This window comes from Chiloscyllium plagiosum, chromosome 31, assembly GCF_004010195.1.
Source record: "Chiloscyllium plagiosum isolate BGI_BamShark_2017 chromosome 31, ASM401019v2, whole genome shotgun sequence".
NCBI classification, from domain to species: Eukaryota; Metazoa; Chordata; class Chondrichthyes; order Orectolobiformes; family Hemiscylliidae; genus Chiloscyllium; species Chiloscyllium plagiosum.
In genome coordinates this window covers 31,189,108-31,215,931 of record NC_057740.1, presented here as the reverse complement: position 1 = coordinate 31,215,931, position 26,824 = coordinate 31,189,108, and the positions used below count along the sequence as shown (strand labels likewise).

The 26,824-nt window shown below is 43.0% G+C and overlaps 1 protein-coding gene across 8 annotated transcripts in view; it reads left to right on the top strand.

Moving 5' to 3' along the window:
- Positions 1–26,824, top strand: part of LOC122565381 (transducin-like enhancer protein 4) — a 212,787-nt gene that overhangs the window by 164,174 nt on the left and 21,789 nt on the right. For 7 of the 8 annotated variants that reach the window (XM_043721306.1, XM_043721301.1, XM_043721304.1 and 4 more), the window contains 5 exons: positions 4,530–4,652; positions 16,044–16,097; positions 17,848–18,000; positions 21,268–21,397; positions 23,470–23,630. In XM_043721306.1, the coding sequence (XP_043577241.1) occupies positions 4,530–4,652; positions 16,044–16,097; positions 17,848–18,000; positions 21,268–21,397; positions 23,470–23,630 (621 nt within the window). The remainder of the gene's footprint in view (positions 1–4,529; positions 4,653–16,043; positions 16,098–17,847; positions 18,001–21,267; positions 21,398–23,469; positions 23,631–26,824) is intronic. The other variant, XM_043721302.1, reaches the window with a different exon arrangement.

The window sequence follows — 26,824 nt, the reverse complement described above, 5'->3', positions numbered from 1 at the left end:
TCACCTTTCTGAGAATGATTCTCATGTGAAATTCAATATCAAACTAGGCTGTCCTCATCCGTTGCTCAGTAGAGATGTCCTGAATATCCCCTCATCCAGCCTCATTCCTGATGAAGGGCTTATGCCCGAAACGTCGATTCCCCTGCTCCTCAGATGCTGCCTGACCTGCTGTGCTTTTCCAGCACCACACTCTCGACTCTGATCTCCAGCATCTGCAGTCCTCACCTTCTCCTGAATATCCCCTGCCTAGTCTGTATGTTGTGGACTCCAGTTTTGATGCCCTTATTTTTATGTACTGGTTTATTGTGTCAAACCACTTTGCAGTTTAACTTTGAGGTATGATGCTTCCTGTAAAGGCCAGCAACAATACTCCACCATCAATAAGATGAAGGAGAGCAGTTCTTCATTCATGGTTTTGTTGATTGTGGAAAGAGTGAAGGTCACATCACCACAGTCCGATCAGGTTACCTTCAATAGCGTGATGGCCAGATTTTAAGGTGTTTTTGACAACACTCTGTCAGTATTTGCGGTCGTTACCTCACCAAGCCTCACGGCAACTAAAGGTTCTTTGGATACTGGAAATTGGCAACACAAGTGGAAAATGCTTTCCGAATCACAGAATTGTTATGATGCAGTAAAAGTCATTCATCCCCATCATGTTTGCTCCAGCTCTCCAAGGAGCATTATGATTTAGTGCCTTTTCCCCAAGCTCTTGTGCATTCTTTCCTTTAATATAACTAATGCCCTCCGGAATGCTTTGCTTGACCCTGCCAGGCACTGCATTCCAGATCCCAGCCCCTCATTGTGCCAGAAATACTCAGCAGATTGGGTATATCTGCGGAGAGAGATTCAGAGTTAACTACATTAGGTGGATGATTCATCATCTGAACTATTCTGAGCCTCCAGTCAGCCACTTCCTGGGTGTCGCGGTGTAGCGATTATCCTACTGGTTTGGGATTCCAAAGACATGGCCTGATCATGCAAATAGCCTGAGGTTAAATCCTACTATTGCAATTTGAGGACTTCAGTTCACTTAAAAACATCTGAAAACTGTTAAGTCATGGCATGGCATCAATTGCAAATTGACTGTGAGGTTTACTGGTTCACTAATATCTATTCAGGAAGGAAATTGGCCTATGTTACTTATCTGATATGTGAGTCTAGTCCCACTCCAATGTAAAGACAGTAATGACCCTCTTGCAAAGCATCCAGTTATGCCAAATTATTACCAAGTGATGCAAGAAGACAGCTTTCTATTATCATATTAGAACATGTATGGATGGGTAATAAATGGCAGACTTGCATAATAAGCCAGGAACCTGAGAATCTGACATTGTCCAATGAAGGTTGAATAAGGGGATTCCCGAGTAAGAGTCCCCCTCAGCATTCCTGAAGAAGGGCATGTGCCCGAAACGTTGAATCTTCTGTTCCCTAGATGCTGCCTGACCTGCTGTGCTGTTCCAGCAATAAAGTTTCAGCTTTGATCTCCAGCGTCTGCAGACCTCACTTTCTCCCCCTCAGGAAAAGTGACCAGTATATTGTAGAATTGTAAAAGTGAGAAACCTGGGTCAGAAATAGCAATGCTAAGCCTAAATAGGGATAATTGGGTAGGGATGAGGACGGAGTGGGAACCAGATTTAGCAGAAAAGACAGTTGATGAACAATAGCAGATGTTAAAGAAAACAGCCTTATGACTCACATCATAGCTATAGCTTAGTGGGGAAAAATGATACTAAAAAGAGGAGAATCCAGCATCCAAGGAAATTTAGGATGGTATCAAATTGAAAGAAAAAGCATACAATGTGGCAAAGATTAGTGAAGCCATAGGATCGGGAATGTCTTAAAAATCAACAAAAGATGACCAAAAAAAAAGAGGAGAAAATAAACTATATGAGTAAATTAGCAAGTTTTATTTAAAAAAAAGACAATAAGAGCTCCATTAAATACTTAGAAATGAAAAAGGAGGCCAAAGTGAACATTTGCTCCTTATTGAATGAGGCTGGGAAATAATTATGGGGAGCAGAGGTGTTGATTAAATACGTTAGTCTTACATTACACTAACAGCATTCCAAAAATAATATATAGTTGCAGGGTCCAAGAAGGGCAGGAAATAAATATAGTAATTATGACTAGAGAAAAAGTACAAGGGAAACTAATGGGGCTAAAGGCCAGAAAGTTTCCTGGTCCCGATGGGTTGATTCAAAAGACTTTAAAAGAGGTGGCCACAGAGATAATGGATGCACTGACTAGTAATTTGTGAAGAACTCTCCGATTTGGGAAAAGTCCCAGAGGATTGGAAAACTGCTAATGTAAAACCCTTATTCAAAAATGAAAGGAGACAAAAAGCACGAGCTCAATAACTTAGCATGTAGGAAATTTTAGAGGCTATTATAAAGGGTGTAATAGCAGAGCAAGTAGGAATGCAAAATTAAATCACATAGAATCAGCATAACTTCATGAAGACGAAATCATGCTTCACACATTTGTTAAAGTTCTTTGAGGAGGTAACAAACGTAATGGATAAAAGGGTCCCAGTAGACATAGTATAGCTGGATTCTGAAAAAAATGTTTGATAAGGTACTACATGCAATATCTAATAAAAAGAGCCTAATGTTTTTGGGGTTGTATTTTAGTATTAACTTACTAATAGAAGATCCAGAGTTGGGATAAAGGGAGTGTTTTCAATATGGTAGACTGTCTCAAGGATCAGTGCTGCGGCCACAACTAATTAAAATATATGCTAATAACTTGGATGAGAGAATTAAATGTACTATCACCAAACTTGTGGATGACAGAAAAATAGGTGGAACGGCAAATAGTGAGTGTGACAGAGTCTACAGAGGGATATAGACAAGTTAAGTGAATGGGCAGGAACTTGGCAGATGGAATATAATGTGGCAAAATGTAAGATTATGCAGGGAAGAATCGAGGAGCTGAATACTATTTAAATGGGGAAAGATTACAGAAAGCTGCAACAGAGAGTGATTTGGGTGTCCTCATGCATGAATCAGGTTCAGTAGGTAATAGGGAAGCAAAGCGGTGGCTCAGTGGGTAGCATTGTTGCCTCATAGCATCAAGTTCCCAGGTTCGGTTCCAGCCTCAGGCAACTATCTGTGTGGAGTTTGCACATTCTCCCTGTCTCTGCGTGGGTTTTCTCTGAGTGCTCTGGTTTCCTCCCACAGTCCAAAGATTTGCAGGTCAGGTGAATTGGCTACGCTAAATTGCCCATAGTGTTAGGTGCATTAGTCAGAGGGAAATGGGTCTTTGTAGGATTGGTGTGGACTGGTTGGGCCGAAGGGCCTGTTTCCACACTGTAGAGAATCTGATCTAAATGGACTGCTGGCCTTTATTTCAGAGAATGGAGGATAAAAATAGGGAGGTCTTGCTAAACCGATACAGGACATTAGTCAGACCACACGGCATCCAAGGAGCAGGAGAATCGACGTTTCGGACATAAGCCCTTCATTGATTTCCTGAAGAAGGACTTATGCCCGAAGCATCGATTCTCCTGCTCCTTGGATGCTGCCTGACCTGTTGCGCTTTTCCAGCAACAAATTTTTCAGCTCTGATCTCCAGCATCTGCAGTCCTCACTTTTTTCTATTAGTCAGACCACAGCTGGAAGACGAAACAGTCTTCGTCCCCTTATCTAAGGAAAGATATATTGGCACTGGAGACACTCAGAAGAAGATGTGGAGGGATTTTCTTACAAGGAGAGGCTAAATAGGCTGTGCTTGTACTTTTTGTAGTTTAGAGGCGACCTTCCTGAAACTAGTAAGATTCTTAGGGGAGTTGACGCAGTAGATATCGAGAGAGATTGTTTCCCATTGTGGGGGACCTAGGACTAGAGGCATAATCACAGATCAGGCAGTCACCCATCTAAGACAGGAATGAGGAGGAATTTCTTCTCTCAGAGGGGAGTGAATATTTGGAGTTACTTATCACAGAGGCTTGTTCATTAACTATATTTAAGGCTGAGACAGACAGATGTTTAATCGGTAAGGGAATCAAGGGTCATAAGGGGAGTGGAGCTGAGAATTGTCAGATCAGCCATGACCTCATTGAATGGTACAGTAGACTTAATGGGCTGAATAGCCTACTTCTGCTCCTGTATTTAATAACTGGGTGCTCCCAGTTTCTGAAATCTCAATTTTGCGCAAGTTAAAGGGACAGACTGTTTGAGTATGAGCTAAATCTGTGCACAGACACAAATGGGGATTCATTATGATTGTCTTATGTCTTATCAATGGTACATTGCACCTATTCACAGGACACACCAACACAGGCAGTGCCTATCATTCAGTGGCTTTTGTTTCACACACACTCTTTACATGTCAAGGTAACACAATAACACACCTGGGCCAACTTCCTGAGGGGCCAGGCTTGCAACGTAAGAACAATTAGACTCATGGATTTAAAATAGTTGGTGTGGGCTGCTAAGGATGCACCTTTGACAAGTGAGAATAGTGACTAGGCTCAAGGGGCGATTTTCAGAGTATTAACACATTTCAACGTCCTTGTCTTTCCACAGAGTAAATCAGTCTCTCCCTCTGACAGTGTGCGAGCTGAAGACAAGCACAGAGGCTCCCTTGACTACAGTACCACTGATGGCAAGAAGAGAAAGTGTGATGACAAAGACTCGGTGGGACATTATGTATGTTAAAGAGTTTGCAACGTATCGCCAGTTTAATAGTTACAACAACAATGTGAGCAGGCAATCTGAATTTGAATCTAATCTCATTTGTCGTGCTCTGGATGTCAGGTTTTGATGACTCTTGAGCAAAAATACACAGTTCCTTTCCCCATTAGCCCCCAGAGAGAGCAGCAGGTTTCCTGTGGTATTGTTTGTCGACAATCAGAGCATATGGTGATTTTTTACAGGAGAGGCCTTGTCAACAAATGACAACGGTGAAAATGAAAACAAGAACAGAGATTGTCACTAAAGAGGAATGTGCTTGTTACATGCAGAATTTTAAATGTTAAATGTTGCAGGGTGTCACTTTTGGCCAGTCAGAGGCCAATATTTGATATCACTGTTTGATATCATTAAGATTTTCATTGGCATAGGGTGACCAAAGAAAATCTACATGAAAGGTGCAGTATACTTCCAGGCAACATAGGCTATATATCTTTCAATGTATTATCAATTGATACAGGGATGCTTGCCAGAGACTCTTTTGATCCCAATGGTTAAGTCCCACGCCAAGATTTGGACACAGAATTCCAGGCTGACATTTCAGTTCTGTACTGAGGGGATGCCACAGTGTTGGAGGTACCAGCTTTCAGAAGAAACATTAAACTGAGCTCCCCCCAAAACCCTCCCACATCCCTGCCATTTTCCTGCTCAGGTGGGTATAAAAGGTCACGTCAGCATTTCGGAGAAAATTATAGTCACCATCTCTGGGATTTGGGCCAATATCGATCCCTCAATTTATACAGAAAAGTAGATCATTGGTTGATTGTCACACTGATATTTTGTGGAGCACAAATTAGCTACTGCGTTTCCTACATTACGACAATGAGTAGATTTCAAAGAATATTGCTTTGGCTATAAAATGCTATGTACTGTAAATCTTTCTATTTAACCTGAAAAACAAAGCAACTGATGAGCAGATTGCTATTAATCCAGACCTGGGTTCAAATCCCACAATGGTAAATAGTGGAATTTGAATTCAATTAAAAAAATCTGGATTAAGGGTCTAACGATGACCATAAAACCATTATTATCAGGGGGAAAAATATCTTCTTCAGGGAAGGAAACTGTCATCCTTCCCTTATCTGGCCTACATGTGACTCCAAGCCCACAGCAATGTGGTTGACTCTTAGCTGCCCTCTGGACAATTAGGGATGGACAATCAATGAACGCCCACATCCCACCAATGTGTAAAATTTGCTATCGTGTGACTTTAGAGAGCTGCACAAGTTGTCACATGTTTCCGTACGGTTGAGAGAGAGTCAGTCTAATGTCTCAAACTGCTCCAATTAATTTTATGGCGGATACACAGTCTGGAAAGCTGAAGATGCTGTAGCTTTGGAAATGTGAGGCCATGACTTCTGGTTTTGTATTTGTAGATCCACATTTTGTATCTAATCCCCAAAGTCAAGGGTCATTTGGAATCCAGACTGGAGCCCGAGACATGTATGTCTCCTGTTGACAGGATTTCTGAGTAATCTAATTGCATGTGAAATGTTGCCTATGAAGCCCAAGAATCTGGTGAAATATTCTTTCTGGAACAAGGTTGTGTCCCACACTGCCCTGTTGGCAGATTAAGAATTTTTTGACAAAAAGAAGACAAATAAAGCCTGGTGGATCTGAAGCTCTATGTTTGCTCTTTTGCTACTTAACTCTTGTAGAAACATTTTGAATTGTGATGCATGGATCTAATTCCCTTGAAGCATTGGCTTGTAAGTGGAAATGAAATGACACAGCTGTCATTTGTATGGCCTTCTCTGTTTTCAGGATTGGGATCACTTTTCACATCAAGGTCAGGTGGAGCAGGAATGACTGCAGAGGAAAGCTTTCTCTATTCCTTGTAGTCCAACCCTAACCGTGAAGGTGTTTCCAATTTCCTCACTGACCATTCTGAATTTGAACAACTGCACTGAGCCTCCAAGCACATTTGATATCTGACCCTTCCTAATCAGCACTCAGAGTGCACTCTGATCTGCTTGGGCTTCATTCACACTCAACTCCTAAAGGTGAAAGATCCACTTCAAACCAATCTTGTGGTTGTGCCAAGGTAGTTCTACTGGGGCAGTCATGGAACAAGAAGGTTCCCTCTTTTTGCCATTTCTAGTAGAATTGTAAATCCAATCTTTCAGAATACTTTGAATGTTTCAGTTCAATCATACCACATGAACAGTCTTGACATCAGTTTATCATGTCACTGATACATAATGACTAGAGAGACATTTCCATGCTTAACATCACTTGCTGTCATGCCACAGTAAACATTGGGTAAGGTAATACAGTGGTAATCCAAAGGTTTGCCTAGAGAACATAGGCTCAAACTCCCACCTTGGCAATTTGTGACTTTGAATTCAACTTATGAATAAATCTAAAATGAAAAACCTTCATGAAAACATTGAACTGTTGTAAAAACCTAACTCAACCTCTAATAACCTGTAGTATAGCAAATATACCCTCACCGGTTGGCCTATGAGACTCCCGACCCACAATAATGACATTTGCTCCTTATGTGCTATCCAAATTTGCTTAGTTAGGCTCACATTGTGGTAAAGGTGCATGAACCAGAAGCTTTACAAAGCAATTTTTTCTTTGTCGAGAGAGAAAGGACACGTACACATACTGTACCCCCTCCGACTGAGTAAAAGAGGCAACCTCTATTCTCTGGTTGGTTACTCAGGGCAGCACCTTGACCAGTCAGAATCAACCTCTGCCTCGTTTAATATTAAACAAAGCTTGGTAGTTAAATGTCAGTCATCATATAACTGGTACATTCTCCATGACAAAACGTCTGCCTACCAGCATCCATTGCCAACCAGTAAGCAGACTCTTCTAATACAGTATAAAAGTATTACTCCATATTATATTGGTATTTCTTGAAAATTGTCCTGATGAGTGAAAGATGAAAAGCTTCAGCAAATTGTGTCCTTTTTCACCAATACTCAAATTGAAAATATAGGTTCCACCAGCTCCTGTGATGGGGTTTGAACCCATGCATTAGCCTGGTGCTCTGGATTACTAATCCCGTGACATTACTACTATGTCACATTACTCTATATAATGATCTTTATCAATGTGATATAAATCATCCTCAGGACATCTCAGCGTGCTTTAAAGACAATAAAATTGAAGTGTAGTCACTTTTGTCATGTCGGAAACTCAGCCACCAATTTGCACACAGCAAGATGCCATAAAAAACAAAGTGACAATGAATAAAGATCAGCTTTTTTTGGGATATTTACGACTGTGAAAAGAAAATAGCTTTTTTGGACATTTTGTAAGGGATAAAGTATTAGCCCAGACCACAGAGGTAATTCCCCTTGTGCTTTCTTGTAATCATGCCACAGAATCTTTTCCTTCCACCTCAGAGAGCAAATATGCCAAGTTATATTTTCAAATTCCCATGAGAATCTTGTTAGTGCTAACTGTGAATAATGATTTCTTGCTAAATTGGATGGGTCACAGCTTTTCTTTGCCACGACAGTTTCATAAATTTAGTTTTATATGGATGCTGGAGAAAGGGAACATGTTGCAGGGGTACAGATTGTTTCTTAAAAAAATTCCTCTTGTATCAAACAACGTCGTGTTGTAAAGGAAAATCATCAGTTTGAAAACACTGCGCAAAGCTAAAGCTTCTTAACCTCATTTCCTGCTTGCTCACTCATACAATTGAGACTCCCATTGTTCAGCCCCTTAGGCCTAACCAAACGGTCAGCCTGCCTCCTGTCTGCTCACTGTATGGCTGTGCCTGAATCTCTCAAGGTTTTTCAAGTGTTTCCCAGGCCCTTCAGATAATGGGGTGTTGGGGGTCCCATTGTGTTTAACTCACTCTAACAACAAAGCTTATAACTGCCCGTTGAAAAGGCCTGTCTGCATTAATTGGTTTGCCCTGATGTTGCTATATCATATTGTGCATTCACTATCAGCTGTCTGCCAACTATTAATTCAAGGTTTTTCCTCTCTTTTTGAGTTTCAAGTGGATTTGAACTGCTAACCCACCAGGGCTGAGATTTAAAATGCCTTCTCTTTTGATCTGACAATCATAGACTGACTCTCTTCCCTCTTTTCCCTATATCCTGAGTCGGCTTATGCCGAAGTGGCTGATACATGGCAATACACTGACCCAGACATGGAGGGGGGCCAAGTGGAGAGATGACCGAATTGTAAACTCCAGTGCCTACTAATATCAGAACAGTACAAGTTGCTCCCACACAAAGGTTTAAAATAAGACGAAAGTCCTATCAGAATAATGTGTTGTTTTATTTTCTATGATGGTGTTTGAATTGGTGATTAGAATTTATTTGGGGAGTGGGGGACTGTCATAGAGCTGGAAAGCACAGAATCAGACCCTTCAGTCCAAATCGTCCGTGCTGACTAGATATCCTAAATTAATCTAGTCCCATTTGCCAGCATTTGGCTCATGTCCCTCTAAGCCCTTCCTATCCTCATCTAGACTCCTTTTAAATGTTACCAGCCTCCATCACTTCCTCTGGCAGCTCATCCCATAATCGCACCACCCTCTGCATGGAAAAATTGCCCTGGAGATCCCTTTTAAATCTTTCCCCTCTCACCTCAAACCTATGTCCTCTGGTTTTGGACTCCACCACCCTGGGTAAAAGATCTTGTCTATTTATCCTATCCATGCCCCTCATGATTTTATAAACCTCTATAAGGTCACCATTCAGCCTCCGAAACTCTAGGGAAAACTGCCCCAGCCTATCTCTATAGCTCAACCCTCCAACCCTGGCAATATCTTTGTAAATCTTTTCTAAACCCTTTCAAATCAATGTGACTTTGGCCAATATTGCAAAATATTGATAATAAATTGGACATCCTTCCCGGCTTTGATTTTCAATTACTTTGCTCCCTTGGGAAAGCTACTTCAATTTTGTATGCTCCCATTTTTAACCAAAATCAAAGGCCTCCTTTGGGTCCAATATGGATAGTATTGATCCATATGCAATCATGCCATGGTATAGCACATTGATGTTATGTCTCCTTTGCCAACTCACGATCTGTATAAAGGCCCCTTTCAAAATTCACACTGGATCGGAAATAGTCCTTGCAATCACTGCATAAACACAGTGACCCATTTCCTCTTGTAAGTCTTTGCACAGTCTTTGCTTGTTGGCACATAAACACCACAGAAATCCGTTTAAAGGCATGATTAACTTTAATGTAGTGCCTTCCGCCATTAAGTAACACATTTGAGCAGCATTTCGAAGGTCTGCGTGTGTCTTTGTGGAACTTAATCAGCCCTGGCTTTCTCTGGAATGCCTTCCGCTGTGAAACTACTGTGTACTGTCCTCTGCTGGTCACCACAGAATGAGTTGCAGCTTCACTGCTGGGTTCTTGAGTGTTTTATTTCTGACTCAATCCCATTGTGAGTTCAAACTGAATAATGAAACTCTGCTCAATGTAGAAAACACACAATTTAACACACTGAGGCTCTTTGCAGCTGTATCAAAACAAAGCTGAGCCACATAGCAGAAGTGTAATACAGGTGAGTGGCAGACCTGGAAGCTGTTGCAGTGGATATGCCTCTTGTTTTACCTGTTACCTGGCAGTTGGTTGTCATTGGTGGCTTGATAGTAAATCTAGAGCTAAAATTCTGATCTCTATCATTGTATCGTTTGGTTTTGGGCCTTCTGGATTCATAAACCAACCAAACAGCACTTTAGATGAAGAAAAATGCTTCATAGATGGTTAATCAAAACCAAAATGAATATTGAGCTAAAGGAGGTGCTTTTGTTATTCATTCATGGCTAGGGCACCATGTATTGTCCATCCCTAATTGCCCTGAGGGCAAGTTAAGAATCATCTGCGTTGCTGTGGGTCTGGAGTCACAGGTAGACCAGCCCAGCCAAGGCTGGCAGATCTCCTTTTCTAAAGGACGCTAGTGAACACAGTGGCGTTTTACCCCCTGACAATCAACAACAGTTTCATGGTCATCCTGAGAATCTTAATGCCAGATTATTATTGAATTCAAATCCACAATCTGCCATGGTGGGATTCAAACCCAAAGCATACCTGAGTCTCTGGATTAAGAGTCTAGCGACAATACCATCCCCCACCCCCAATATCAATAGCATTGTCAAATATCTGAGTCCAATATTAGGCATTTACATGAAGCATGTGCTAGTTAGAGGATGCCACACTGACTACATTCTTTTGAATTGTATCCCAGGCAACAAGTACAGGAAAAGATTGGGTGAGAATCATTAAGTGCTAACCCCAGCCCTGCCTGTCTGATTCAGAACACTACTTTAGGTCCAAGTTTAACCGTCCACCCTCATTGTATGGCCTATGTGAGGTTGGTGCAAACAAGTTTCAATGTGTTTGAAGTAAAAGAGACCAGTTTAACTCCCAAAGATATACTTGCCCTTAAAGTAGATCCCAAACCAGGTTGTAAATTTGCATAGATTGGCTTTTTTCTAAGGCTGTTGTTGGGCTCAACTCTTGAGGTCAGCGACCCTTCAGATTTGGTTGCTAGGGAACGTGACTGCAGACCTGTGGTAGCAGCTATTAACCTCAATTTTGGATTCTTTGGAAGGAAGGGGGGAGTCGGGGAGTGGTGAGGGTCAGAAAAGAATGGGAAGCGATTCAGTTCAGCGTGCTCCACATGGAGTGCCGCTGTAATGACTACTTTTTATTATCACCCTAAGTGGGCCAAATGGTGATTGTGCCCAGGGGCACATCCAGGACCTGCAAATGAGCTTAATCACAGTCAAACGGCCAATCAGTCTGGTGGCAGGAGCCAGATCTGTTAACATTTGTAGAGGAGGCTCCTCAGCCAGTTATCGTAAACTGATGATGCAACTGGGACTTTGTAAACAGCTCAATTAGAGCAGAGATTATTTAGAAGATGGTTTACAGTTTGTCCAGATCAAGAGCTGAAGGAGTGCAGAGGGGTACAAAGACAGTGCTGACTGTCTCTTTGATGAAAAACAAATTCAGCATGAGGCAAAAATAGAAATGTTGTTTGGGCTTTGTAGTCTCTTTTTAACAGCTAATCACCTATAGAGATAACCCCTATGTAAAACTTAATGACCACAGTGCCCTCTGTTGTTGTTAAAGTAGATGGTTCATTATCATGGAGCGCTCTGATTGGCAGGTCAGTGAGCATTAATGCCTGGTAGAAGTCTGCCTTCTTGTAATCCAATTTAAATATTATTGTACAGCTCTGCACATCTTTAAAAGGGCCACAGCAGCCAGAGAATTCAATCTGTTTCAGGGCTTGGCAACATGTATACTGCAATAAGAGAGCTGAGTGTTGATTGATGTAATTACTTCTCACCTCATGCCTCAGTTATGCATGTTATATTCCAGCAACAAACTTGTTTGTTCATGTACCTCCATTGTGCTGAACTTTCTGTTTGTGATTCTGGTTTCTGTGAATCACATGAGTGTTTGCGTTCATTCCCTGCAGAGTTCCATTCAGAAGCACCGTCATTTTCGACTGGTCCCGGCTTGTTTGTTCTCTGCCTAATTTATTTCTCTTTCTTCTGAAGATGCTGTTGGATGTTGGCCTTGAGACCTGGGGTACTGACTGTCCTCCAGCTTGTGGCTGCCCTTCTACACATTAGGCTAGATAGAGACTGCCACTGGGCATTATTGGGAAGCTGTTTCTGTCCTTAGCTGACTTCAAGTTGCATGCAGTTGCCAAGGATTGAGAAATACATATTATCAAAGCTTATTGGCTCATCAGGATACTTGCAACTGTGCTATAGTAAAAGTGTAACAATATTTTATACTTTGTGGCATGGATCATATGAAGCAGCATGTCCCTTTTGGGTATTCACAGTTGGCAAAGTCTTGGGTATGTTGCACCAGCCCATGCTTGTAAAATTCAGTATACATTACATGTGATTCTGCGATGGAGCAACAGTTACTAAATAATCCAGAGTGTGCCAAATAATCTCGCTGAGAACTGATTTAAAATTGACATTTAGATTCACAATGTGGTACATATGGGAAAGTACACCTGTTGATACACAATGGAAAAACTAATTACTGCAGATGCTGGAGTCATCTGGACTCGAAGTGTTAGCTTGCTTTCTCCCCTTGGTTGCTGCCTGGCCTGCTGGGATCTCCAACACTTTTTGTTTTCTGTTCAATCATAACTCCAGTTTCAATTTAACAAAATCAACCCCAGTCATTGGCTGGTTCATGCCTTAGGGCAGTGCCTTGATGGTGTAATCTAATGGTGTAAATCTAAGTAGAGCATTTAATAACAAATAATAAAATGAAGCAGAGTCAGCATGGTTAATGATTTATTGGAATTCTTTGATCAGGATAGATGTGAGACAGTAGATGCAATATATTTGAATTTCCAAAAGATGTTTGATAAAATACCGCACATATGAATACTTAACAAGATAAGAGTCCTCAGTGTGGATAGAGGATTAGCTAACTATTATAAGACAGAGATTTGAGATAAAGGGGGCAACTGGTGGAGTGCCACAGGAATCAATTCTAGGGCTGAAATTACTTAAATTATATTTACAATATATGTAATGGTATAGTTCATTCAACAGTGGTATAGGTGAATATACTTTCTGAAAAGATTGCAGATGACACACAAATATATAGGAAGGCAAGTAGTAAGGATGGCAGAGTCCACAGAGTGACATGGATGGGTCACGTGAGTTGGCAAAAGCTTATCAGATGAAATAGAAGGTCAGGATCATGCTGGCACACTGTTCCCTCTGTGACCACCAACACTACCCCTCCTTCCCACAGCACCTTGCCATTGTTACTGTAGAATGTGCAAGACCTACCCCTTCACTTCTCCCCTGCTCACAGCCAGGGGGCTAAAAGGTCTTTCCAGGTGAAGCAGCATTTAGAGTCACAGTGAGGAATTAATCAAGGGTTTTGTAAATAAAGCAGGAAAGTGGAATTGGAGATTGTCAGATCAGCCATGGCTTCATTGGATGGCGGAGCAGACTGAATGGGCCAAATGGCCTGCTCGTACACCCAATGGCCAAATATCTCGTTTTTTTGGCTGTGTACCAAAACGTTGCTATAAGAGCCTTCTGCAAAGAGCCTTGGCATTGCTGCTCTATAAATGCAAGTTGTTGTTGCTGGATATTAACAAGCAGGTTGCTTGTTCAATTAAGTTCAATAGAAATGATTAATGAAATAAGGTTTATAAGGGGTAGCTGGCGCCATAGCTAGCGACACCATCCTAAGGTGATCTTTTACCCCAGTGGAACAGACATGAAGAGAGGTCAACCAGTATATGGAAGGATGGCAGTCGCCTGAAGGGATTATGGGGTAATGTCACCTTTGGGGAGGAAGGGACAAAAAAACAATGAAGCCAGAGTAAAAAATGAAAACAAACTCTCTTATAGAAGTGTGGTATGCTGTGTGCTGTGCTGAAACCCTACCTCATAGACAGGGTCTCCATGCAGCAGTGTTTCTTTTGCAGAATAATGCATGTGCAAGGCCATATATTTATGGGTGAGGGAAACTAAACTGTGTTTGTATGATTTATTTAGTAAAGAGAGTTTATGGAGGATGGTGAGCCTGCACAACTGCTCAGCCAGCAGTGCTTGATGTTGTGGAGAAGGTGTAAAGGGCCAAGTCTTCTGGTTAAGTGCCACTTTCATTTATGGACTGTTTCTTGCTGTGAGACCTCACAAGATCTCTCACCAGAACTTACCAAACTCGTCTCATTAACTACTTAACTTGCCCCTACTGTGCCCCTCCACACAGGCCAGCTCGTCACCCTTAATAATTGCCTGTCTCTCATTCCAGGAGGAAAAAGGCAAGAAAAAAGCAGAAAATTTTAAGACATGTATTGGGCCGCAAGACATTCAGCTCCTCATCAGGATACTTGCAGAGGAGATCCTGACTCTGATGGCCCCCAGCAGCTGACTGGCCGTGTCCTGGCCCCTGGACTGGTATTAGAAGCTGTCCTTGACTTATTGTGCCCGGACCCCCCTGAGCGAAAGCAATGTCTTTGACTTGGCTGTGGACTGCTAATAACCTTGACAAGTTTCCTGGTTTTGTATTGCACTAAATGGCCCAGCAGTACTGAGAGCCTGACATCTCTGACTGAAGGGAGGGATACAAAAGGAAGGAATGCTATGAGCATCCAGGATGACTCAGAGTGGGGGAGGACTGAGAGCAAGCAAACAGGCCGGAGACGCAACCTAGTCCAATCCATAAGTGGGGTGTGTCCCCTGAGTATAAAATGTCTGTGATAAGTTATAATTGCCATTGTACCTGGAGGTGCAGCATTGAAGGTCAAGTGTATACCATCAATGGATCAGAGCGGTTCTTAGAGGCTGACACATGTAGGATGCCAATATCCATGGAAATTGGGTGTTTGGGGCAGGTGTCCATGGAATGTACTTCGAGTCGGTGGTGCCTGGCATCCAATATAGAGGCTCTTCAAAAGCAAGCAGCAAGCTGAAGTTGCTAGTAACTTCCAGGGTGAGAATTCTCAGCATCTTGCTTGCTCGTGGCAAGTGGTGAGATTAAAAGCTGTATATGAATGAGGAAAGATGTGCAGTTAATAAAGGCATTAACAAGCAATAGTCTCACTTCATAGGCAGCTCACTAACCAGAAAATCCCCCTGACATCCAGAACTTAGATAAATGATGTAACTAGTTGCTTCCAATGTTGAAGTAGACTTCACCGGACTTCTTGCATGTCTGTTCAAGTTTCTGGAAGATTCTGCCTGCAGTTTTGAGCGATGATTCAACATTCCCATTGTTATACTGCACCATCTAGAAATGGAACAAAGGGCATGTGGCTAACCTGTTTCCCCATTCACTCATGAGTTCTGTGATTCTTGATTTTAAGCTAACGAGAAATTAATAATAAAATTGTCAAAAATTGCAAGGCCCACGCATGTTGGCAATCAGTGGAATGGAAAAGCATAATCTGTTTTTAGCCAGGCGACAGTAAGATACGCAGTTAGCATGAGGAATAAACGTTTGGAAATGTGTGGGCAGAAGTATTTGCAAGCTGACATTTTGACTTTGTGCAGTCAGTGTGTCCTTTGTTTGCAAGGTTGGTTCATTGGCCTGCTATTTCATGGCATGGATGTCCATACCAAAGCTCCTAGCTGGCAGTCCAGACTCAGAACAAGGTCCTTTCAGAGCCTTGGGATATAGTCTTGTAAAATATTGTCAACACAGCTTGTATACTGATTCCAGGTGAAGTTGACAGCCTGTTCAAATCACTGAAATAGCACCTGTGTTAAAATAGGGTAGGAGGGCAAGAGAGAGGAATTTATACAGCCAATCTCAAAGTTGGTGATTGATATTACACTGCACATTATTACAGTCTTTGTTTTCCATTGCCTTATGTGTAGCTCCTTACAACTTCATCTCTTTTATAATCAGGACAGTGATGGCGATAAGAGTGATGATAACTTGGTCGTGGATGTTTCAAATGAGGTTTGTATGCATTTTTAGTTATTTTGTTTTATTGCCACTTTCAGTTTTACCAGTCTATAATACTAAAATGAACAGTCTAACTTGCTTACATATGTGTATAGCTCGTTATTAAATAACATGATTGATCAGAAAACACATCAATCCTCCAACTGATTTGCATTTTCTAAGAATCTGCTGAAGGCAAACGGGTTGGACTAATAGAGGTTTTGAAACTGAGAAGAGTAGATCTCTTGAAGATGTTTGGACTCTTGGAGGAGATCAAAGCGAAGGAACATGTAGGATAATTACAAATGAATCCAAGAGGGATTTCAGGCTAAACACTTCTCTTTTCTCAGAATTGTTGCCAAACTTGTTCCCACATAGTGTGGTTGAGGTGATAGCATGGATACTTTAGGGAGACAGTAGCTAAGTGCATCAGGGAGAAAGGAATAGGTAAATATGCTGATTGGGTAATGGGTAAAAGAAGACTGGGAAGAGGATTCTGTGATGCATAAGGTCTTGAAAGGATCAGTCAGGCCAAATGGCCTGTTTCTGTGTTTTAAATCCCATGTATTTCTAGGTTCATTCCCAGACACACCATTATGAATGTCAGCTTGTTCTCTTCTGAAATTTAGAACTCTGTGAGTTTCTAAAAGCAAATAATTACTGCCTCACCCAGTTATACCTTGAATTCTACCAAATTGATATGCTTTCTTGTATTTTTGTACAATGCAAAGTATTTTGCCATGCAGACTACATGGAAACTGTAAGTACTTAGATAGAGGATAGCATCATAATCTTCTCCCTTGAAGGAGCCTTGTTTGAACAACAAGGGGAAGCTGGTGATCCAAGCATGGAGACAGTGCAGTTCCTGTCAGTGTGGAAGAGTCTGCTTTGGAATGGATCCTCTGTTGAGCAGCATGTAACTGTACGGGACAGGGAGAGAAGGGGGGTAGATAGGAGAGACTGTGCTCACAGCAAGACTATGCAGCACACTCACTGTCCCCATCAACAGGAGATCCTTTACATTAATGATAACATACTACACAATATTTGTAGCACAGAAGTTGTCTGATTCCAGTATCGATACTCTGCATAGCTTCCTCCCATGATCAAACCATCCCATCAGTATACCCTTCTATTCCTGACTCTGTTGTGCGCTTATCCAACTTACCTTGAATTCATCTATGCTACTCACTTCAACTATGCCTTGTGGTAACAGGCTCCTCATTTACAATCCCTTTCTGGGGTCAGTTAGCTCAGTTGGCTGGCTTGAAGAGTGATGCCAAAGGCAAAGGTTCAATTCCCACACTGGCTGAGGTGACCTTGAAGATCCCTCTCCCCTTGCCTGAGGCACGGTGACCCTCAGGTTGTCTCTCTCTAATGGGAGAGCAGCCCTATGGGACCATGGCGGCTTTACCAGAATTACTATTTCTCCTGAACTCCTTACTGGATTTAGTGGCGATTAATGTATAGCTCCAACTTCTATACTTATCTGCAATTGGAGACATGTTCTCTATGTTTACCCTGCTGGGTCCTCTCATTAACCTGAAGATCTCCATCAGGTTACAGTTATAGAGAAAAGAACGTGCGTCTGTTCAATCTTCTCAGGTAGGTTCGACTGCTCAATTATGGCTTCATTCTTGCCAATTTTAATGCCCCTTCTCCAGTCCCTTTTGTATAGTATGGAGGTATTTACACTAGTGCTGGTATACACAGCGGAGACCTAGTCTTTACCAGTTCCTGACCTTCTGATTCTGTTTGAATGCAGGATCCATCATCTCCACAAGGCAGCCCACCCCACTCTCCCCGTGGAAATGGCCTGGATAAGTTTCACCTTTTGAGGAAGGATGCTCCGAGCAGCCCTGCATCCCTGGCTTCTTCCCGCAGCACACCACCCGCCAAATCCAAAGAGGCTGGCCTGGTAAGTAGAATGCTCCCATGTGAGATTTTGGGGGTTTCTGGGTGCGTTTGGGGGCTCAGTGCTATCTGTAGCTTTCAGCTGGGTTCGGGGGGGGGAGGGGGTTACAATGCTGACCTGCCTGTTAAAACGATGTATGTTCACATCCCACAGCTCAGGGCCTGAACACGTAACATAGGCTGACGGTTCAGCACAGAGAGCATGCGCAATGTCAAAGGGTTGGTATCTTTCAGCTGAGGTGTTAAACTGCAGCCCCGTCAGCTTTCTCAAGCCCTCTTCGCGAAACTGCTGAGTACTCATCCTCTGTAAACAAATGCTGTCAAATGCATTATCCTATTACTCTTTGTAGGATATTTCTGCTGAAAAAATGTGCTTTTCAGTCTTTTATGTGACAACTGTGACGACCTTAAAAAGTACTTTATTGGCTTAAAAGCATCATAAAATATGCTTCATAAAATGTGATTTTATTTTCAGATTATTGACTTGCCTCAGTAGTCCTCGTGTATAATTTCTTATATTCAGGTGCTCTTATGGTGAAGTGGCTGTGTTCCTAACTCTGAGCCAGGAGGTGGGGGCTCAAGTTCCACCTGCTCCAGAGGTGTGTGGTAACATCGGGATGGCATGGTGGCTCAGTGGTTAGCACTGCTGCCTCACAGCAGCAGGGTCCCAGGTTCGATTCCAGCCTCAGGCGACTGTCTGTGTGGAGTTTGCTCATTCTCCCCGTGTCTGCGTGGGTTTCCTCCCACAGTCCAAAGATGTGCAGGTCAGGTGAATTGGGCATGTTAAATTGCCCATAATGTTAGTTGCATTAGTCAGAGGGAAGTGGGTTCTCTTTGGAGGGTCGCTGTGGACTGGTTGGGTCGAAGGGCCTGTTTCCACCCTGTAGGGAATCTAATCTCTGAGCAGGTTGGTTAGGAAGTGTCTATAACTTTATAACACAATAAATGTCTGACGTTCAGCGTCATTAACTCTAACAGGAGCTAGATCGTTTTGATGCTCTCAGAATTAATTGTTTATGAGGTGTTCTTAGATACATTCCATTTTGGGGTATTTTTAATACTATTTAATTTTGAATGAGCTCCTGTGACTGTTTTAAAATAAATGGGAGTGTTGTTACCTACTGTTGTTCAGGCGCAAGTTTCTCATTCAACAGCACAAAAACAGATTAACTGGTCCTTGATCTCAAAGCAGTTTCTGGGGGAGTTTGCTGCCTGCAACTGATGCTCCCTTTACCAACAAAGCAGCAGCTCCTATGTACTGAGATCATTCCACGGTTGTGAAGTTCTTTCGGACAATGTGTGGTTGTGTAAGGTGCAATGCAAAGGCAAAATCGTTCCTGTACCAGCTCAGTGAGCAAACTGAACAAATGAGATAGTGGTTTGTGAAGATGAGCAAAATCCTCAACTCAGTTCTTGGTGTGCTAGTAGCATGTGAGGTGTCACCATGAACTGTCCTCCATTTCTAACAGTTCACAGAATCACATTGTTACACTACAGAAGGAGGCCATTCAGCCCAATGTCGTCTGCACTGGTGCTCCAAATTCACATAGTGCCATTACCTAGTCCTCACCTAACAAACCAACACATTGTTCACTTTCAAATAGTTCCATCGATTAGCCCTGCCTCCACCACACTAGCAAACAGTTTGCTTCCTTCCTGACCCACTGACTGCGTGAAAAAAATTTCTTTCATATCACTTTTACTTCTTTTGCCAATCTCTTTTAATCTATGCCCTCTCATTCTTGATCCTTTCTGAAGTGGGAGCAGTTACTCCCTACCTGCTCTGGCTTCGGTAGAATGGTTGTGGCCAGGTTCTCTGTTCCTGATCGTTGTCAACTTACACAGGTTGGAATGCAAGCGGAGAAGACTGGATTTAGCTGTGGCTTCCCATCTGCCTGTGGTAAAATGTGTGTGGCGTGTTGTGGATGGCTGAGAGTCATGAGTTGCCAACATGTACTTTTGCAAGAAAGTTGTAGTCAGGAGCTATTATTAGTGAGTCATACAGCACAGAAACAGACCCTTTGGTCCAACTTGTCCATGCCAACCAGATATCCGAAATTAATTTAGTCCTATTTGCCAGCATTTGGCCCATAGCCCTTTAAACCCTTCCTATTCACGTACCTATCCAGATGCCTTTTAAATATTTTAATTGTACCCACTTCCACCACTTCCTCTGACAGCTCATTCCATACACGCAACACCCTCTGTGTGAAAAGGTTGCCATTCAGATCCCTTTTATGTCTTTCCCCTCTCACCTTAAACCTATGCCCTCGAATTTTAGACTCTCTTATCATGTGAAAAAGACCGTGGCTATTCAATCTATCCAACCACGCCCTCCCCGTGATTTTATAAACCTCTATTAGGTCATTCCTCAGCCTCCAACACTCCAGGGAAAATAACCCCGTCCTATTTAGTCTCTCCCTGTAGCTCAAACCCTCCAACCCCGATAATATCCTTGTAAATCTTTTCTGCACCCTTTCAAGTTTCACAACATCCATACTATAGCAGGGAGACCAGAGTTGAACACACTATTCCAATAGTGGCCTAACCACTGTCCTGCACAGCCACAGCATGACCTCCCATTTCCTATACTCAATGTACTGACCAATAAAGGCAAGCATACCAAGCGCCTTCTTCACCATCCTATCTACCTGCGAGTCCACTTTTGAGGAACCGTGAACCTGCACCCCAAGGTCTCTTTGTTCAGCAACACTCCCCAGCACCCCTGTTCTGATTTGCCTTATGAATATGCAATACCTCACGTTTATCCAAATTGAACTCCATCTGCCTTTCCTTGGTTCGTCGCTGCTGGTAAAGACTCCATCTTTTTTCCATCACATGGCTGACCAGGGAGTTCTCCCACTCTGACAGCCTGCCATTGGCGTGCAATGGGAGGATTGACAACCTGTTTGGTTGAGTTATGAGCACACCTTGGCTTGGATCAAACTTGGATCTCCTGGCTTTGAGGCAGCGATGCGACCCACTGCACCTCAAGGCCTCCCTAGCTGTGGTACATCCCCACATGGAGCAGACTTTCATGGGTGAGGGACGAAGGGACTGCAGCACCTTCAGGAGAAATGTGGAGGGGCTTTAAAAAGAACCCATCAAGGCTGTTTGTTTTGTTTGGGGGCGCTACTACTTTTCTTCAAAAGCTTCAAAATAACATTGACCTTGGCATCAATGGGGACACAGTGCTTCAGCAGGGGATGGAAACTTGTCTGTGAGATGAATTTATGTTGATCTCATCATCACTTTCTTTACTTTGTAACAGAATGAGAAGGCTACCACTCCGGTGTCTAAATCCATCACCCCAACCCCCCGTAGTGACTCGTTGACCCCTGGCCCAAGTTCTGCATCCAGACTACGACAGATCTCAAGCAAACCCTCCGTGGATGCACTAGGTAAGATGTTTGCTCCCATCCCTGGAAAAATACTGGGTAGAGTTTCCACAGGTTACAGCAAAGAGAGGAGGAGGAATGATTGCCAGCGTAGAGCTGGATATGTTGTACACGGTGGTGTCCATGGAGATGAATGCAAGCATTGATATGAAGGGCAGAGTGAATGTGTTTGAGCTCGTAGATGTTTTTGGAGAACTTGATGTGAGTGCCTATCTCTAAATTCAGCCATGATGCCACTGATCCAACAGGATGGTGAATGGGGCAGAATGACACCCCACAGGCTGGCACTTTCCTGCATTGTCCTGCCCCAGGGCCAATTCCATGAAGGCGAGACCAAGGGATGAGAAACCAACCTGTCCACAAGCAGTAGGCAAGCAGTGAGGGTGAATGAAATGCCAGCTCTGAGGCCCATTACCAGGGGCTGACTTGCATTTTCCAGTTGGCATCCCCCAAATTCCAGCCAGCAGCCTAGAGACAGCCCCCTAGCATCAGAATAGACAATAGGTGCAGGAGTAGACCATTCTGCCCTTCGAGCCTGCACCACCATTCATTATGATCATGGCTGATCATCCTCAATCAGTATCCTGTTCCTGCCTTATCCCCATAACCCTTGATTCCACTATCCTTAAGAGCTCTATCCAACTCTTTCTTGAAAGTATCCAGAGACTGGGCCTCCACTGCCTTCTGGGGCAGAGCATTCCACATACCCACCACTCACTGAGTGAAGAAGTTTCTCCTCAACTCTGTTCTAAATGGCCTACCCCTTATTTTTAAACTGTGTCCTCTGGTTCGGGACTCACCCATCAGCGGAAACATGCTTCCTGCCTCCAGAGTGTCCAATCCTTTAATAATCTTATACGTCTCAATCAGATCCCCTCTCAGCCTTCTAAACTCAAGCTTATACAAGCCCAGTCGCTCCAATCTTTCAGCGTATGATAGTACCGCCATTCCAGGAATTGATCTCGTGAACCTGTGCTGCACTCTCTCAATAGCCAGAATGTCTTTCCTCAAATTTGGAGACCAAAACTGCACACAGTATTTCAGGTGCGGTCTCACCAGAGCCCTGTACAGCTGCAGAAGAACCTCTTTGCTTCTATACTCAATTCCTCTTGTTATGAAGGCTAGCATGCTATTAGCTTTCTTCACTGCCTGCTGTACCTGCATGCTTGCTTTCATTGACTGATGTACAAGAACACCTAGATCTTGTTGTATTGTAAATAGAGACCCAGGACTTGAGCCAGATTTTATGCCTCCTTCCTGAAGTAACTCCATAGCGGCCGATATCCTGATCCAAGTCACCCTTTCTTTACATGTGCTTAACACTGGTCCAGCTTCCGCAGACACTCTGACCCTCCTGCTTATGTCTGTCCGCCAGGGTTCCCTGTTTAGACCAGGTTAACAGCCCCAATCTGGGAACTCATATTCTATGAGTTGACACTGTTACAATCACTACACCTCCCTGCCTGCCTGCTGGTCGCAGTTATAGTCTCAAGCTTTTAAACTTCAAAAACATGTTGCTGAGAAGATTTCATAAGTCCCTCCCTGCCCCCCCCTCCCCGTCTTTTTCAATTACGTGAACTGCAGGCTGCAGCTCCTTCTGAGTTGCAGAGCCTGGAAGTACAGCGAGCTGACACAGTGTAGGATGAGGACCCTGATATTGGAACCCCCTAAAGCCTAAAATTTTGCTTATTGTTTCGGTACTCAGACACCATGCAGACTCAATCTATCAGCACTCGTATTTTTTATGTGTGTATATATGTGTGTCTATGTATCTGTGTGGCATTTTTGTGTGCGTGCATGTGTATGTATGTGTGAATGTGTTCCATTACTCTGTGTGTGTGTGGCTTTTATGTGTGCTTGCATGTGTGTATGTGCGAATGTGTCCATTACAGTGTGTGTGTGGTGCGTGTGTCTGTGTAGCTTTTGTGTGCGCATGTATGTGGGTGTGTATGTGTGATTGTGTCCATTACTGTGTATGTGTGTGTGCACACGCATGTGTGGTGTTATGTCGATGTATAGCCTGCGTATTAGCCAGTATCTGAAAATTGTTACTTTTTATTTTTTTCACCTCTAAGGTCTGAGGAGCCCACTGACTGTACCAGGCCCCTACTCCACCCCATTCGGGATGATGGCACATGCTGGAATAAACGGGGAGTTACCCAGCCCAGGGGCCTACGCAAGTCTCCACATCTCGCCGCAAATGAGCACTGCGGCAGTATACGGCCGCTCCCCGATGGTGAGGACACAATCCGTGCTTAAGTCTGAAACGCGGTCACTGGACCCGAAATGTTAATTCTGCTTTTCTCTCCATAGATGCTGCCAGTCCTGCTGAGTTCCTCCAGCAATTTCTGATTTTGTTTCTGATTCTCAGCATCCACACTTCTTTGGGTTATTTTTTGTGCTTATACCTTGATGTGAAATAATGAAAAAAATGTGATCGTTCCCCCATGATCCTTTCAGAAATAACATTTGTGCAAAGAGTTGAGTGGCTGTTGGGTGAAATTGTTGGATGTTATCGACATATCTCTTTGTACCACATTCTTACTCATCCTCTCCCATGGAGATCAAGCTATTTGTTTGAAAACTGCTGATGTATTTAATGAAACAGCAGAATTTCACACAGGTCTGTATCCTGAAATATTAGTTCTGCTACTCTGTCTATGAATGCTACCTGACGAGATGAGAATTTTCGACATTTTCGGTTCTTAAGGTCAGATTGGCAACCGTCCTGGGAATCCAACCACAAATAATTTGTCTGTGTCCCAGCACTGTGTTTTGTTACTAAAATTGCACAGCATGTATTTTCAGCCCCTTGTCATTGCTTAATTGGAGTACATCCCTCGTCATTGTAGGGCTGACTTCCCCAAAGAATGGGGAGCGAATAATGGAATTGTAGTTTAAAGTGGGAGCATATGGATTGTAGCTGAAAGCTCAAGGACAGCAGCTTATCTGAACTCACATTGAATCTCGAGCTAGCTATTGGCATATATTTGTTTCCAAATGTACCTCGCAATGTTAGTTTTATTGCAACAAGGCCAATAAATGACATAACGTCGATGGAAGGCTGTGAGTGACTGTTATCTTGTGACTGTAAAAAATACAGGGTCTGCTTCACCAGCTGCAGGTGGGGATTAAAAAAAGTCATTTGTTCACAGTCAGTAAGTAAAATAATAGGTCAAATGAGACAGGGTGAGAGACTCCCTTCATCTGCTTGGTCTAGTGACATATTAAATGCATTTATAGAGCATCCGAGGAGCAGGAAAGTTGATGTTCGAGCATTAGCTCTTCATCAGGCCCCACATTCCTGATGAAGAGCTTATACTCAGAACATCGACTCTCCTACTCCTCGGATACTGCCTGACTGGCTGTGTGTTTCCAGCCCCACGCTTTTTGACTCTGATCTCCAGCATTTGCAGTCCCCACTTTCTCCTAATACATCCATCAGCATGGAGGATCAAAGTACTGAGAGACTGGGAATCTCCTCACATACAGTTCCCACTCTGACAAAACTAAAAGGGCATTTCTATTGGACTCGTAGAGTCATAAAGTCAGACAGCACAGAAACAGACTTTTTGGTCAAAGTCGTCCATGCCGACCAGGTTTCCTACATGACACCAGTCCCATTGCCTGTGTTTGGTCTGTATCCCACTGACCCTTTCCTGTTCATGATTCCTAGCAGAGTTGCAGTGATGAGGCAGTTCCTAGGCTTAGTCGTTGTGTCTCATGATATTGCTGCCTCATGTCAGAAATAGCAGCATTGTGACTTCTCCAGGAACTGTGAGACCTTCCTCAAGAGCTGGACAGACCTTGCACAGAGATGCCTCTGATGCCCATCAGAGGACAACATCAGCAGAATGTAGACACACACACATACACACACACACACACGCATCGTTTCCCCAGTTTGTGTTCCTGGCTAGTGCCAAATGTGGCACAGTGTCATACCTCACTGCCATTCCATACAACAGCCACAGAGCTCTGGAAGGGATACAGTCGATACAAAAACATGATTAAAGTTTAAATTAAGCCACAGTGAATCTCTATCTCTGTTATTATCATGTCTCCAGACTCTGCAGAAAGGCTGTTTAAGTGCTTTGTTTTTCAATTATCTTTTCCAATCAAAGATATTCACAGAATCGCTGAATTGTTACAGAATTGTTATGGAGTCCATTCAGCCCACTGTGTGTGTGCTAGCTGCCTGCACCTATTGCTACTTCCCTGCTGTTTCTCCAGAACCATCCACATTCTTCCTTCTCAGGTACTAATCCAATTTCCTCTTGACTGCCTCAATTGACCCTGATTCCATCGCAATATCAGGCACTGCTGTTCAGATGGTGACAAGTTGCTGTGTGAGAAGTTTTCTCCTCATGTCTCCATTGTTTCTTTTCTCATTTTTCGCAAATCTGTTCCCTCTCTTTTTCAATCCTCCCACTGGTGTGAATAGTTTTTTTCCCAATGTACTTTGGCCAGCATCTTCTTAATTTTGAACACCTCCGTCAAATCTCCTCTCAATCTGCTCTTCTCCAATCTATCTGTAACTAAATTTCCACACTCATTCTCATGAATCATTTCTTTTCTAATGCCTTCATATCTTCACCAAAGTGTGGTTCATGAGAAAGTGTTATGCACACTCACAGGTTTTCTGTTAGCTGCTAGTCTCTTTTCATACTGTCTCTTTGCTTCTATTATTTCATTTCTTCTTTCCCCTCCGAACCTTCTATGTTTAGCCTGGTTCTCAACTGTATTATCCCTGACATTATAAGGCAGAAGATGGTCTACTGGGTAAGAGCATATGAAATAGGAGCAGAGTATGAATTCAGCCCTTTGAACTTGCTCCATTGTTGAATAATATCATGGCCGATCTCCCTCAGCTCCACTATCCTGCATTATCGCCATATCCCTGGATCCCCTTAAATCTGTTGATCGCTGTCTGAATGCACTCAACTATTCAGGGCTCTGGGATGAAGAATGCCAAAGTTTCGCAGCCCTTCGAATTAAGAAATTTCTGCAAATTGATTGATCCTTTGTTCTGAGACAATTCTAGACTCTCCAACCTGTAATAACAGCTTCGTAGCATCTGTACTCTCAACTCCCTGAAGAGATTTATATGTTTTAATGAGATTACATATTACTCTTTGAGACCCTAGGGATTAGAGACCAAAATAAAGGGACTCTCTCTCTTTTGGCGTGGTCCCCTTATCCCAGGAAATTGTGGTTGTCATTTCTTTACAGTATAATCGTCAGTTAGGAGGCTGGAAGAACATAGCAAGCCAGGTAGCGTCAGGAGGTGGAGAAGTTGATGTTTCGGGTATAACACTTCTTCAGGACTTGGTTAGCTCAGATGGCAGGTTTTGTGATGCAGAATAAAGTCCACTGCGTAGGTATAATTCCCACACCAGTTGAAGTTACCACAAAGGATTGTCCTCCTCA